The following is a 13,639-nucleotide window of genomic DNA, read 5'->3' as shown; positions in this document are numbered from 1 at the left end:
TAGGTTAGGCTAGTTTCGGGTTAGGTTGGGCTACTTTCGGGTTAGGTTGGGCTAGTTTCGGGTTAGGTTGGGCTAGTTTCGGGTTAGGTTAGGTTAGGAATGGTCCTGAGGGGTGAAGTTTAGGTTAGGCTGGGTTTGGTTACATCCGGGGAGGTACTGGTTGGTTTAGGATAGGTTGGGTTAGGTTGGCTTACTTCCGGATGCGTTTGGCAAGCGGTTAATGCATTACTACTTGTATTTTGTGTCATTGGTAGGGCCAATTTCATTGATGTATAGATCATTTCTTACCAAGGGCGCACTACCCCTTTATTTACTTAAGAATCATTACATAATTTAATGATTAATTAATATCTTCATAATTACAATTCGATTTTGGCGCCACCGTGGCGCCATCTCTTCGACAATTTTCGAAACAAAGTTGCGAACAGTTTGATAAGTTTCACGAGAGATGGCGCCACTTGTCAGCCAGCAATACTTTCTTGTACATTTCGATTAAAGTTAATAATTATAATATATGCCTTGTAGTAGCTGTTATTTACTTAAAATGTAAATGTAAACAGTTTCTTCATTGTTAATGTAAAGAGTATGTTATTGTGCAGTGATTCCATGTTTTATCCCGTTCCAAACAATTCTTGAATGCACGTGCTTATAGTTGTAACATGTGCATTATTTTTTAGATCTGTAGCTCTACTTTTATATTCAATTCTGCTGGTTTCTGTGTTCTGCAAGTAATCTCCGTAATGATCAACGTATTCCTGAGTAATCTGCATGCGCGTTGTCCAAAGCGATTCGTTAATTTCTTTCAGAAAGTGCATTTTACAAGTTGTTTCGTGTTCCAGGATTGAAATGGGTCATTCTTGGTTATTTACAAGTGTTATTAACGATTAATTGGTGATAATAGAACATTTATTTCAGATGCTTGACAATTAAAGAATACAAAAAAGTATCCGTACCTGCGTACGCTTATAAATTAAATTTATAAATCCACGTATACATAGTAAGTTATTAAAAATTTTGATGGTAAGTCTTACCAGGTACATTTTACGCATTGTCTTTGTAAACAAGTGTAAGATACATCCTATGCGAATAAAAGCGATGCCAATTTATAATGGGAACCTGTAGATTAACAATTTATATTGCTCCTTCTTCGTCGTTGATCCAACAGTTCTTTGTAACTGCTTTAAGACGTAGAGACTCTTCTTCTAACTGCGATAACAGGCTGACCATTAATCTCTTTTACCTGATTATTGTAGTTCTTGGACCGTTACTCTCAGCTGAACACATGTAATTGTTAGTCGTAAGTCCATGGAGATGCTTCGCCAGACATTTGTACACGCAATTAAAAGCATGCGCATGTGCACAAGTGATTGAGATAACATACTAAACAAGAGAAAAGTCATAAAAAAAAAAAAAAAAAAAAAGGATTACAAGTGTCAGAATGTTACTAACAATCATCGTTTAATGAAAGAAATCCTTTCCATTATTTATTTTTCACCACTTACAACGTACTCGTAGTAGAAAAGCATTTTTTAATGATTATACGTATTCTATTATCGTTAGAGTTCTAACATTGCTGATTAAATTATTAATTATTATCATTAATTTATTTACGATATGGTGGCGCCATCTCTCGTGGAATGGCTGAACCCTGAACGGCGAACAGTTTCAGCACTTTTTACAAAGATGGCGCTACCAGTCGTCCCGCCATGTTTTCTGACGTAGTGTCGAAAAATGTGAACGAACATAAAACGTTCCTTGCTGTGGCTATTAATTAATTAATATTCAGTTTCTATCGTCACGTAATTAACGAGGAAGGAGCTGTAGCTTCATAGTTCATGTAAATAAAATGTTATTGAAAAATGATTCGTTGTTTTATTCCCTTCCAGTCATTACTCTTGTGCTTGCAGTGATTCCAACGTTTCTGTGTAATTTTTGTATAGATTTATGCCCATTCTCTTACATCTACTTTCATTAGTTTCCCTGCTTCTGTGCTTGTTCCTCTTATATACGCATTAGTAGAAACTACAAGCAATCTGTCCATACAATTGAACGCATTCCCTTCTAACTTCTGGACACGTGGTCGCATGCAATCCATTTATTTGTGTTTGGTACAATATTGTACTATTATGTCGCCTCAGACATTGAAATAGGTTATTCCAGGATCGTTGCGGGGGTGGTTGAGTAATTAAACAGATCATTAGAGGTAACAAAACGTTTATTGCAACTTCTTATCGATTCACAGAATACAAAAACTTTATCTTATAAATTACCTTTGCAAATCCACATACGCATAGTATATTACTAAAATTTAAATGATAAGCTAGAGTAGATGCATTTTATAAAGGTTTTTATGAAGCCAGTGTACGTCACATCCACGGTTAACACTGATGTCAATTTGTAAGGAGGTAACGTAGATCAGCCATTTCTGCAGCTTCTTCTTTGTCGTTCATTAAACAGTCCATTGCTACTACTTCAGGACTTTGTGACTCTTGTCCGAATAGTAATAATAGGCCAAACGCTAGTCTTCGTTGCATGGATATTATAGTTTCTTCTCTGACATTCTTATCCGATGTAGACGTGTAGTTGCTTGAATAATAAAGTCCTTTGGGGTGCATCATCAGATATCTGTGCATAAAATTAAAAACATACACATGTAAGCAATTGATTGATGTAGCATACTAAACAAGAGAAAAGTCAGAAAAAAGGATTATTGCAAGTGTCAGAACATTATTAATTAATTTTGATCGTTTAATCAAAGAAATCCATTCAATTGTTTTGAAGCCTTCACCACTTGGAACATTTTTAATTATTATAAGCATTCTACTGTCGTTATAGTTCTAATATTGCTGATTAATTAATTAATTTATGTATGGCATGGTGGCGCCATCTTTCGTGAAACAGCTGAACCCTGAACGGCGAACAGTTTCAACACTTCTTACAGAGATGGCGCCACCAGTCTTCCCGCCATATTTTTCGACGTATGTTTCGAAAGATGTGGATAAACGTAAAACATTCCTCATTGTGGCTATTAATTAATTAACACGCAGTTCCTTTCGTCACGTAATTAACGACGAAGGAGCAGTAACTTTACAGTTAATGTACGTAAGATGTTATACAAGAATGGTTCGTTGTTTTATTCCCTTCCAGTCACTACTTTCGTGCTTACAGTGATTACAACACATCTCTATAATAATTGTATAGATTAATATCCATTCTCTTATATCTATTTCTATTAGTTTCACTGTTCTGTGCTTGTTTCTCTGAATATACGCTTTAGCAGAAAATACAAGCGGTCTGTCCATACAATTGGACGCATTCCCAATTAATTCCTACACACGTGGTCGCAGCAATTCATTTATTTGTTTTTAGTACAGCATACTACTCTCTTTTCGCCTCGGACATTAAAATAGATCATTCCAGGATCGTTGTGGAGGTGATTGAATAATTAAACCGATCATTAAAGATAACAGAACGTTTATTGCAACTTCTTGTCAATTTACGGAATACAAAAGTGTTAGCTTATAAGTTACCTTAATAAATACGTATACGCATAGTATATTACTAAAATCTAAATGGTAAGAATTAGTAGATGCATTTTATAAAGGATCTCAGGAAGCCAGTGTACGACACATCTACGGCTAACACTCATGTCAATTTGTAAGGAGATAACGTAGGTCAGCCGTTTCTGCAACTTCTTCTTTGTCGTTGATTAAAGAATCCATTATAAGTGCTTCAGGATTTTGTAACTCTTGTTTGAATAGTAATAACGGGCGGTCTGCCAGCCTTTGGTGCATGGATATTACAGTTTCTTCTGTGTCATTCTTATCCGACGTAGACCTATAGTTGCTTGAATAATAAAGTCCTTTGGGGTGCATCATCAGATATCTGTGGATAAAATTAAAAACATACACATGTAAGCAATTGATTGATGTAGCATACTAAACAAGAGAAAAGTCAGAAAAAAGGATTATTGCAAGTGTCAGAACATTATTAATTTTGATCGTTTAATCAAAGACATCTATTCAATTGTTTTGACGCCTTCACCACTTGGAACATTTTTAATCATTATACGCATTCTACTATCGTTATAGTTCTAACATTGCTGATTAATTTATTAATTAGTACAGTCATTAATTTATTTACGGCATGGTGGCGCCATCTCTCATAGAACGGCTGAATCCTGAACGGCGAACAGTTTCAGCACTTTTTACAGAGATGACGCTACCAGTCTTCCCGCCATGTTTCCTGACGTAGTATCGAAAAATGTGAACAAACATAAAACATTCCTTGTTGCGGCTACTAATTAATTAACACTCAGTGTCTTTCGCCACGTAATTAACGAGGAAAGTGTAGTAGCTTCATACTTCATGTAAATAAAATGTTATTGAAAAATGATTCGTTGCTTTATTCCCTTTCCAGTCATTACTCTCGTGCTTGCAGTGATTGCAACGTATCTGTGTAATATTTGTATATTTATGCCCATTCTCTTATAACTATTTTTATTAGTTTCTCCGTTTCTGTGGTTACTTCTCTGATTATACGCATTAACAGAAAGTATAAGCAATCTGTCCATGCAATTGAACGCATTCCCTACTAATTTCTAGACACGTGGTCGCATGCAATTCATTTGTTTGTGTTTGGTACAATATTGTACTATTATTTCGCATCAGACATTGAAATAGGTTATTCCAGGATCGTTGCGAAGGTGGTTGAGTAATTAAACAGATCATTAAAGGTAGCAAAACGTTTATTGCAACTTCTTATCAATTCACAGAATACAAAAGTTTTATCTTATAAATTACCTTTACAAATTCTCATACGCATAGTATGTTACTAAAATTTACGTGGTAAGACTTAGTAGGTGCATTTTATAAAGGATCTTAGGAAACCAGTGTAAGACACATCTAAGACCAACACAGATGTCAATTTGTAAGGAGATAACATAGATTAGCCATTTATGCAGCTTCTTCTTTGTCGTTGATTAAATAATCCATTATAACTGCTTCAGGACTCTGCGATTCTTGTCTGAATAGTAATAACAGGCCAGCTATTAGTCTTTGTTGCATGGATATTATAATTTCATTTCTGTGATTCTTATCCAATGTAGACATGTAATTCCTTGAATAATAAAGTCCTTTGAGATGAATCGTCAGACATCTGTGCATAAAATTAGAAGCATACACATGTAAGCAATCGTTTGATGTAGCATGCTAAATAAAGGAAAGGTCAGAAAAAGGAATTATTACAAATGTCAGTACATTATTAACTTTGATCATTTAATCGAAGAAATCCTTTTAATTATTTTGATGCATCTACCACTTGGAACATATTCTCGTAATAAAAACGCGTTTTTAATGATTATATGTATTCTATTACCATTATAGTTTTAATATTGCTGATCAATTTATTAATTAATATCACCATTAATTTTTTACGATACAGTGGCGCCATCTCTCGTGGAACGGCTGAACCGTGAACGGCGAACAGTTTCATCATTTTTCACAGAGATGGCGCCACCAGTCTTCCCGCCATGTTTTCTGACGTAGTGTCGAAAAATGTGAACAGACATAGAACATTCCTTGTTGTGGCTACTAATTATTTAACACTCAGTGTCTTTCATCACGTAATTAACGAGGAAAGAGCAGTAGCTTCATAGTTCGTGTAAATAAAATGTTATTGAAAAATGATTCGTTGCTTTATTCCCTTCCAGTCATTACTCTCGTGCTTGCAGTGATTGCAACGTATCTGTGTAATATTTGTATAGATTTATACCCATTCTCGTATATCTACTTTTATTAGTTTCCCTGTTCTGTGCTTCTTTCTCTGAATATACGCATTAATAGAAAGTACAAACGATCTGTCCATACAATTGAACGCAGTCCCAACTAATTTCTACACACGTGGTCGCAAGCAATTCATTTATTTGTGTTTGGTAGTGCATTATACTATTTTTTCACCTCAGACATTAAAATAGATCATTCCAGGATCGTTGTGGAGGTGATTGAATAATTAAACCGATCATTAAAGATAATAAAATGTTTATTGCAACTTTTTGACAATTCACAGAATACAAAAGTCTTAACTTGTAAATTACCTTAATAAATACGCACACAATTGGTATATTACTAAAATACTACACATAGTATATTACTAACATTTAGGGCGGTAAGGCTTAGTAAGTGCATTTTATGAAGGATCTTAAGAAGCCAGTGTACGACACATCTTGTATGACTAGCACTGCTATCAATTTGTAAGGAGATAATATAGATTAGCCATTTATGCAGCTTCTTCTTTGTCGTTGATTAAATAGTCCATTATAACTGCTTCAGGAGTTTGCGATTCTTGTCTGAATAGTAATAATAGGCCAGACATTAGTCTTCATTGCATGGATATTATAATTTTATCTCTGTTATTCTTATTTGATGTAAACATGTATAGTTGCTTGAATAATAAAGTCCTTTGGAATGCATTGTCAGACGTCTGTCCACAAAATTAGAAGTATACACATGTAAGCAATTGTTTGATGTAGCGTACTAAACAAGAGAAAGGTCAGAAAAAGGGATTATTACAAATGTCAGTACATTATTAATTTTGATCATTTAATCGAAGAAATCCTTTCAATTGTTTACACGCATTAATCACTTGGAACATTTTTAATCATTATACGCATTCTACGATCGTTATAGTTCTAACATTGCTGATTAAGTCTTTGATTATAAATTACCTTTATAATTGCACATACGCATAATATATTACTAGAACTTAGATGGTTATACGCCTACAATTTTCATTATAATACCCAACATCTTTGATTAATTAATTAATTAATTAATATAAATTTATTTTGTGGCGTTATCGACTTCCACATCTTAGCAGACTCGTTCACTGCCACCTACTTCCGCCCCTCGGAAGGTACAATTTCCTACAAACAATAAGTCCTTAACAAATAAGGTAAACTGAAGTAAAAGTTTAGAAAAATCGCATATATGCGTCCATAGAGCTCTAAGGGTTCAACACAACTAACGTAGCCGCACGAGTCCGTTATGTCAATTGCATGTCCAGGGGCTTTGCAGTCTTCGCTACTGGCTTCGGTTATTAGCTGCGGTAACAAAAAACTTATCCGCGAACCGTACAATCACTGCCTGTCGCCGTGTACGTAATTAATTTTGTTTCGACTTTATTGACAGAGATATTTGCATTGTTTGAACGTGGACTCGAGAGAACGTTCCTGGAACATGGTGCTGGTTCTCCGTTGATAATCGTGATACAGGATTAAATGTCGCGTTAAAAGTAACTTCTTATATTTTTATGTTTCTTATAGAAAGCGTAGAAATATAAGCGAAATATAAATCTAGATTTTGTAAAGGATAATTATGATGTGATGTCTTTGATGGCGCAGAAATAAATGCATAATATATTTTAAAAACGTGTAAATTTGAAAGACGTAGCAAACGAGAGTCTCTTCTTTATAGATGGCACGAATTAATTTTGAAACAATTTCCTAACGAAAATGTACCTTCCGAGGGGCGGAAGTAGATGGCAGTGAACGAGTCTGCTGAGGTGTGGCAGTCGATAACGTCCCTCGGAAGTAGATGGCAGTGAACGAGTTTGCTGAGGTGTGGCAGTCGATAACATCCCTCGGAAGTAGATGGCAGTGAACGAGTCTGCTGAGGTGTGGCAGTCGATAACGTCCCTCGGAAGTAGATGGCAGTGAACGAGCCTGCTGAGGTGTGGCAGTCGATAACGTCCCTCGGAAGTAGATGGCAGTGAACGAGTCTGCTGAAGTGTGACAGTCGATAACGTCCCTCGAAAATAGATGGCAGTGAACGAGTCTGCTGAGATGTGGCAGTCGATAACGTCCCTCGGAAGTAGATGGCAGTGAACGAATCTGCTGAGATGTGGAAGTCGATAACGTCCCTCGGAGATAGATGGCAGTGAACGAGTTTGCTGAGATGTGGAAGTCGCTAACGTCCCTTGGAAGTAGATGGCAGTGAACGAGTCTGCTGATATGTGGCAGTCGATAACGTCCCTCGGAAGTAGATGACAGTGAACGAGTCTGCTGAGATGTGGAAGTCGATAACGCCATAATTTACGTCGTAGTGGCGTATATCTCTTTACGAACGGCTGAACCCTGAAGGACGAACAGTTTCAGCACTTTCCACAGGGATGGCGCCACCAGTTTTCTGACGTAAGTTTCGAAAAATGTATATAAACGTTAATCATTTCTTGTTGTGACTATTAATTAATTAACACGCAGTTTCATTTATCGCGTAGTTAAGAAGAGAGGAGCACCGACTTCAGATTTCGTAACCAATTCTCCATGAATACTATTCGCCCGTTGCACGGCGGTTCCGACCGCGTACCAATGATAGGATGGTGTTTTCTTCGGTCTTACGAATGCTACGTATAGACTGTTGTCGGGTTTAACCTGTATTTGTATAAATAATAATAACGATAATACAACCGACAAGTTAAAATGTGATGCATCGACTTAGAAAGAAAGGTAGGAACTTTTGTATCCTCCCATTACTTTATTGCTACAGGTGAGTAATGTCATTACGCGACATCTTTACGTATGTTGCGTGCAATTTTTGCGTTTTTTTTTTTGCAGATAATAACCTACAGGAAGGGAACGGTTGTATCGAAACTGAAGAACAGTGAGTTTAAAATGTTAATATTGAAAGGTGTTCCGCGCCGTAAGCTGTGTTTGGCATTAAAGAAACAACGAGACGCGGTCATCGGGGAAAGGAACAGTGGAATGAGATACGAGTTTGCGTAATTGTTAGCAATGGACGAATATCAAACGGAAACGTAAAATTGGTACACTCGATCATCGCGAACATCTGTTTACGGGAAGTGCAGGTTCGGTTCGGTAGAAATTAAAATCGAATATATGTGTTTGTCACATTGAAGTCAACGTGCAGATGAAACCAAGGGAACGAGGACAAAGGCAACGTTCGGAAATTTCGTTCGAAGTAAAATAGAGGAGGAAAGAGAAGGACGCAGCCGCTGGTCGTCCGCATCGATCCAATTAATGCGCATGCGCAACTGTATTCGCAGCATCCGGTCTCACCAGTCGAATCTACCCCGTCGGACACTGCGGATCTACCCTCGTCATGGAGTTGACCGAAATCAACGCGGAAGAAACCACACGACTCTTGCCGTCCTCTCGTCCCGACGACCCGCGACTCGAAACCTATTTCATCGAATACGCCATTCAAAAGCAGATGATTAATCGCAATCGATGTCCAGCCAGTCGTCGCCTCCTGGCACAAAACGCTCGTTTCCCGGATTTCAATCTCGCCAACGGTAATCATCAAAAGGTGCCGTGTCCGTCCGCACTCCGAACGTCGCGTGCACCCTCCGCTAACTTTGTTCTTGTTCCAGGACGCCTCCCCTCTCGGAATCAGCATGATTCACACTTCCAACGCTAATTGGCCTCCCTCTAGAAAGAGAGAAGAAGCTAGAGCGCTGGAGAATCTTCGAAAAAGAGTCGAACAATCCAAACTGTACAAAGCCAATAGAATTTCTGATACTTGCGGCTCTGCATCATCGTCTTTGCTTTTCGATAACGATCGAATTCGTCAGCTTGACAATCGACCGAAGCTGTTGAAGAAGGTAAGAGTCGACAGTGGCCAGTGTTCTAGATCCGAATTGTTTTTACTACTCCTTCTTTTTTCCTTTTTTTTTCCCAACTTGAAATCTAGATCCTGAGTAACAGGCCGATGAGCATCGCACACGATGACAACGATTTGGAGACCGACTGGCGGGATAGCGAATTTATTACCGAATGTTTGTGCTGGCACAATGTTTATCGACAAAGGCACGATGCACCGCCCCTAACGATGTCGCCACAGGTAATGATACCAAAGTTTCCTTTGTACGATTGACAGCCTACGAACGAAAAGATACGGAAGGATACGTATACTGTGCGAAGCTAGAAAGACGAGGAAAAGGAATGCCATGCGATTGCACCTGCTACGATGCGCGCGAGACGGTAGGCGAGACGGTTCTGTGCTCGGAGATAAGGTGCCGTTCTCTCACTGATCTTTCTAGCTCTCGATGCAAGTCTACCTTGCGGATGTAACGGTTTCTCGCTTTTTAAACTCGACGTCTATCCCCTTTCTTCTTTGTGTTTCTTTACAGTTGTGCGAATACGCGCAAACCTGGGCCAATCACTTAGCGCACACCAATACTTTTTACTATAGAAACGATCGAGAAGTCGGACAAAATCTTTACTGTCGACCTGGTGGTGCCGTTCCTACCGACGTAACTGGACAGGACGTTGCGTCCTATTGGTATTCCGCGGTTAAACAATACGATTTCTTGAAGGAACCGGATGTTCTTCACGCCAATGTGAACGCAGGTATTTCCTTGCGACATTTCGATCTATTAGACCCGTCAACGACGGTCAGCTAGCAAAAAATCAAAGCAAGTGTACATCGCTAGTCTTATCGATTCTGACGCGATGTGTGATCCTACCGTACGTTCGAACGTATCGTGGAAGGCTTGTGGTCGAAGAGTACAGGAAAAAAAACAAGAAAAGAGTAATTTACCCAAAACCTGTGTCGTAAAATTAAAATAACTATTCTAGAGAATTAAGAATTTTCCGAAGGCAACATGAATACGTTTCGATTGATCTTTCGCAATGGTATGTTTCACTCGTGACCTCGTATCGTGGAGAACATCGATGGGTTAGTGTCGTGTTTACCAACCCGTGTAGCCATACCGAAATCGATGAGGCACGGTGTACACGTGTAGAGCAACCTCTCGTCGCTACGATATCCGACGGTCGGCGGCATGCCGAAGGAACCCATTAATTTCTGCGACATACGAAACTCGTCGTTGGCGGGCTAATTGCAGCTGTGTAGACGGCACGTTAATCCTTTCTCTTCGAAACAGGTCATTTTACGCAACTAATTTGGGCGAACAGCCGTTACTTCGGAGTTGGAAAAGCTCGCAGTAGAAGCGGCAAAATCATCGTGGTAGCTAATTATCAACCTGTTGGTAATATATCCGGACAATTTCAAAATAACGTTTTACCTCCTTTACCGGAAAATGTTAATATCGCCCTATCATCTCCGCGGCAACCATCTGGAAAAGTTTTCCGCGAACATTACATTGCGTCTGATTCGCCACCTCTAGCGTCGTCCTCCGCACCACTTTCGGATACGGCATCGATGGAGAGCGATTGTTCTTCCGCCAGTTCCACGCAATAATACAGACGATCCAATTGCCTCTTCTGCGTTTGTGCACGTGGTTGGGATGGGCGTTCGTGAAATTTAATTCGACTCTCTCTCTCTCTCTCTCTCTCTCTCTCTCTCTCTCTCTCTCTCTCTCTCTCTCTTCGTCTCTCTCTCTCTCTTCGTCTCTCTCTCCTTTTCTCCGATGCTAAAGTATCAGCTCCTGATAACGAAGATGAAAGAAAGTACACGCTTGCGCGGGCAAAGAAATAGACAAAACGAAATGCGTGTATTTACACCTTCCTTTGTTCGATTCGCACACGAACGAAGAAGGGACAAAGTACCGTGAGGAGAGGAGGAAAGAAAGCCTCGAAATATTCGCTTTCAGAGTAGCATACGAATCTCGTGGAGCAGGTGTGTATAAATGATTGCTTCCATTACAATTTGCATTTTTCAAATTTTACATTTGCAATATTGTACATTTTACGTAGGTACAATATTCGTATGCGGACACGATTGCCTTATTCGTAGCAAATATTGTTTGCCACGGATACGTATGCATCGCGTACAAGCGTAACCTTATTCGAGGAACCACGTCGAAGAAAGCTAGCTCGCGTCGTCTAAACCTAAACAGAGAAGCTGTTAAAGATGATAAATAGCGCGTTGAACTGCGATACGAATCAAGCGAAAGTGTTTCAGGGTATTGTATTACGGCCTACGCGTTTGTTGCCCCTGCTAGTTATATTTCATAAATTTTCTCTGTGGCGATGCGTTCGGACAATCGATATTTGTTGTCAGTGCTTCGAGGTTCTCGTACGTAAAGATAATCGATGTCAGCTTACGCAGCCATTACTTTATCAGTATTAATAGAAAAGTGAAAGAGGAAAAGAATACAGATCTAGGAAACAGTAAAGACGTAGTACGTATATGATACGTTGTTCTGATCTGTCGTTAATATTAACGATATTATATATACATATAATACATATGTCGATCGTCTTTAGGTACGACGGTGTTGACGATCTAGAAATATCGGTAATCTGAACGTACGATTAAATCGATAATGAACGGTCCTACTGTATACGAACTATCGTGGCTAACGAAGTATCTTTTTTTTTTCTCGAAAATCGCTTGCGTTCGAAATAGATATTATATTTGTCGTGAATGCACGCTGGACATGTACGATATCGCTTCCTCTCTTGTAAACGTCGTATACCACTTTTCGTTATAAAGTTAGGAAGTATTTATGAAATTCGTAATCGAGTAGACACAGTGACAAGAAATAGCGCCTGATCGCTTGATTCGATATTTTAAAACGGAAGACGATACGACCCGTTCCTCTTCGACCCTCGTATCGAAGACACGCGCGTGGAAGGAGCGAGTTGTTTAGTGTCTGTTCCGAGTGAGCCTATGACTTTTTGCGCCTAAAACCACTTCTCTCGTGGAATACCGTGTCTCTTGGATTATGGCTTCACACGGTTTGGCAAACACGGCCGAGCTGTGAAACAGAGTATCACTGGACGAAATCGTTTTCTATTGACTAGTGGCTAGCCAGTGTTTGCGTTTGTTTTTCTCTAAACGGACGGAATGAAAATTGGCGATAAAGTTGATTGACTCGTCGAACGCTACGTTGAAGAATGTGGAACGGCTGTTCGTCTTCCGATATCAAGACCGATATCTCGCTCGTTTCGTTTAAGATTGAACCTGTGCGACGATGATTGAACGAAAATTAAGAGTTAAGACATCAACGTTAGGTAGCTTTTAAAATCTCAACGGGTATACAACGGCTACGTAGCCTTTAACGGGAAATAATACGAAGCGCCGTTAAGTTGGACCTATCTTCTTTCCAATGATATACTTCCAATAATACTGCCAATAATCAGATCTTGGTAACCAATCATCAATGTCCGACTATTCATCAAAGATTTCAGGAAGCGATTAGTTTGTGACTTTGTTGAGACTTTTGTAACGTACCATCGGCTGTGTAACAGTAAAAATAATGCGATTTTTTCCATTTGACCGTTAAGCGGTGTAAATATGTCTATCTACGATACAAAATTCAGTGTTATTTAGGTTCAGCGTTACGTGTACGTATGCGAAAGTGAAACAGATTCGAACCATGAAAGCCTACATATTATAATAAAGTTAACAGGATACGCGTGTAGATTCGAATTGTTCAGCTTTTTAATAATAAAGTAAATTGACAAATGATAAATGTTGAGCAACGAATTTCTATTCCAATAACAGCATTTTCAAACATCCTGGGCAGATTTCTACTCGTAACGATGACAGTGCTGTCTTTATTTTATTATTTGATCGGTTATAAATTAATTATTATTATATCTATACGGGGAGACTGAAAACAATGCAAATTTTAATTTAACGGTTCCATTGATTTGAGAGTTCTGTCCGTGTAAACGTAAGGCTTTTATTCATGATGTGAGAGGGCCTTCCAT

General features: G+C 38.7%; 1 protein-coding gene across 1 annotated transcript; it reads left to right on the top strand.

Moving 5' to 3' along the window:
- Nucleotides 1-8,988: 8,988 nt before the first annotated feature.
- Nucleotides 8,989-11,352, top strand: LOC143426083 (uncharacterized). The gene is made up of 5 exons (XM_076899215.1): nucleotides 8,989-9,323; nucleotides 9,388-9,618; nucleotides 9,708-9,857; nucleotides 10,147-10,366; nucleotides 10,903-11,352. The coding sequence occupies exons 1-5, from the start codon at nucleotides 9,117-9,119 to the stop codon at nucleotides 11,217-11,219; spliced, it is 1,125 nt and encodes a 374-aa protein (XP_076755330.1). The 5' UTR covers nucleotides 8,989-9,116; the 3' UTR covers nucleotides 11,220-11,352.
- Nucleotides 11,353-13,639: the final 2,287 nt, after the last annotated feature.

The sequence above is a fragment of the Xylocopa sonorina genome, chromosome 8 (assembly GCF_050948175.1).
Source record: "Xylocopa sonorina isolate GNS202 chromosome 8, iyXylSono1_principal, whole genome shotgun sequence".
NCBI lineage: Eukaryota > Metazoa > Arthropoda > Insecta > Hymenoptera > Apidae > Xylocopa > Xylocopa sonorina.
Note: the sequence above shows the minus strand (reverse complement) of the source record. Positions and strands in the feature narration are given on the sequence as shown.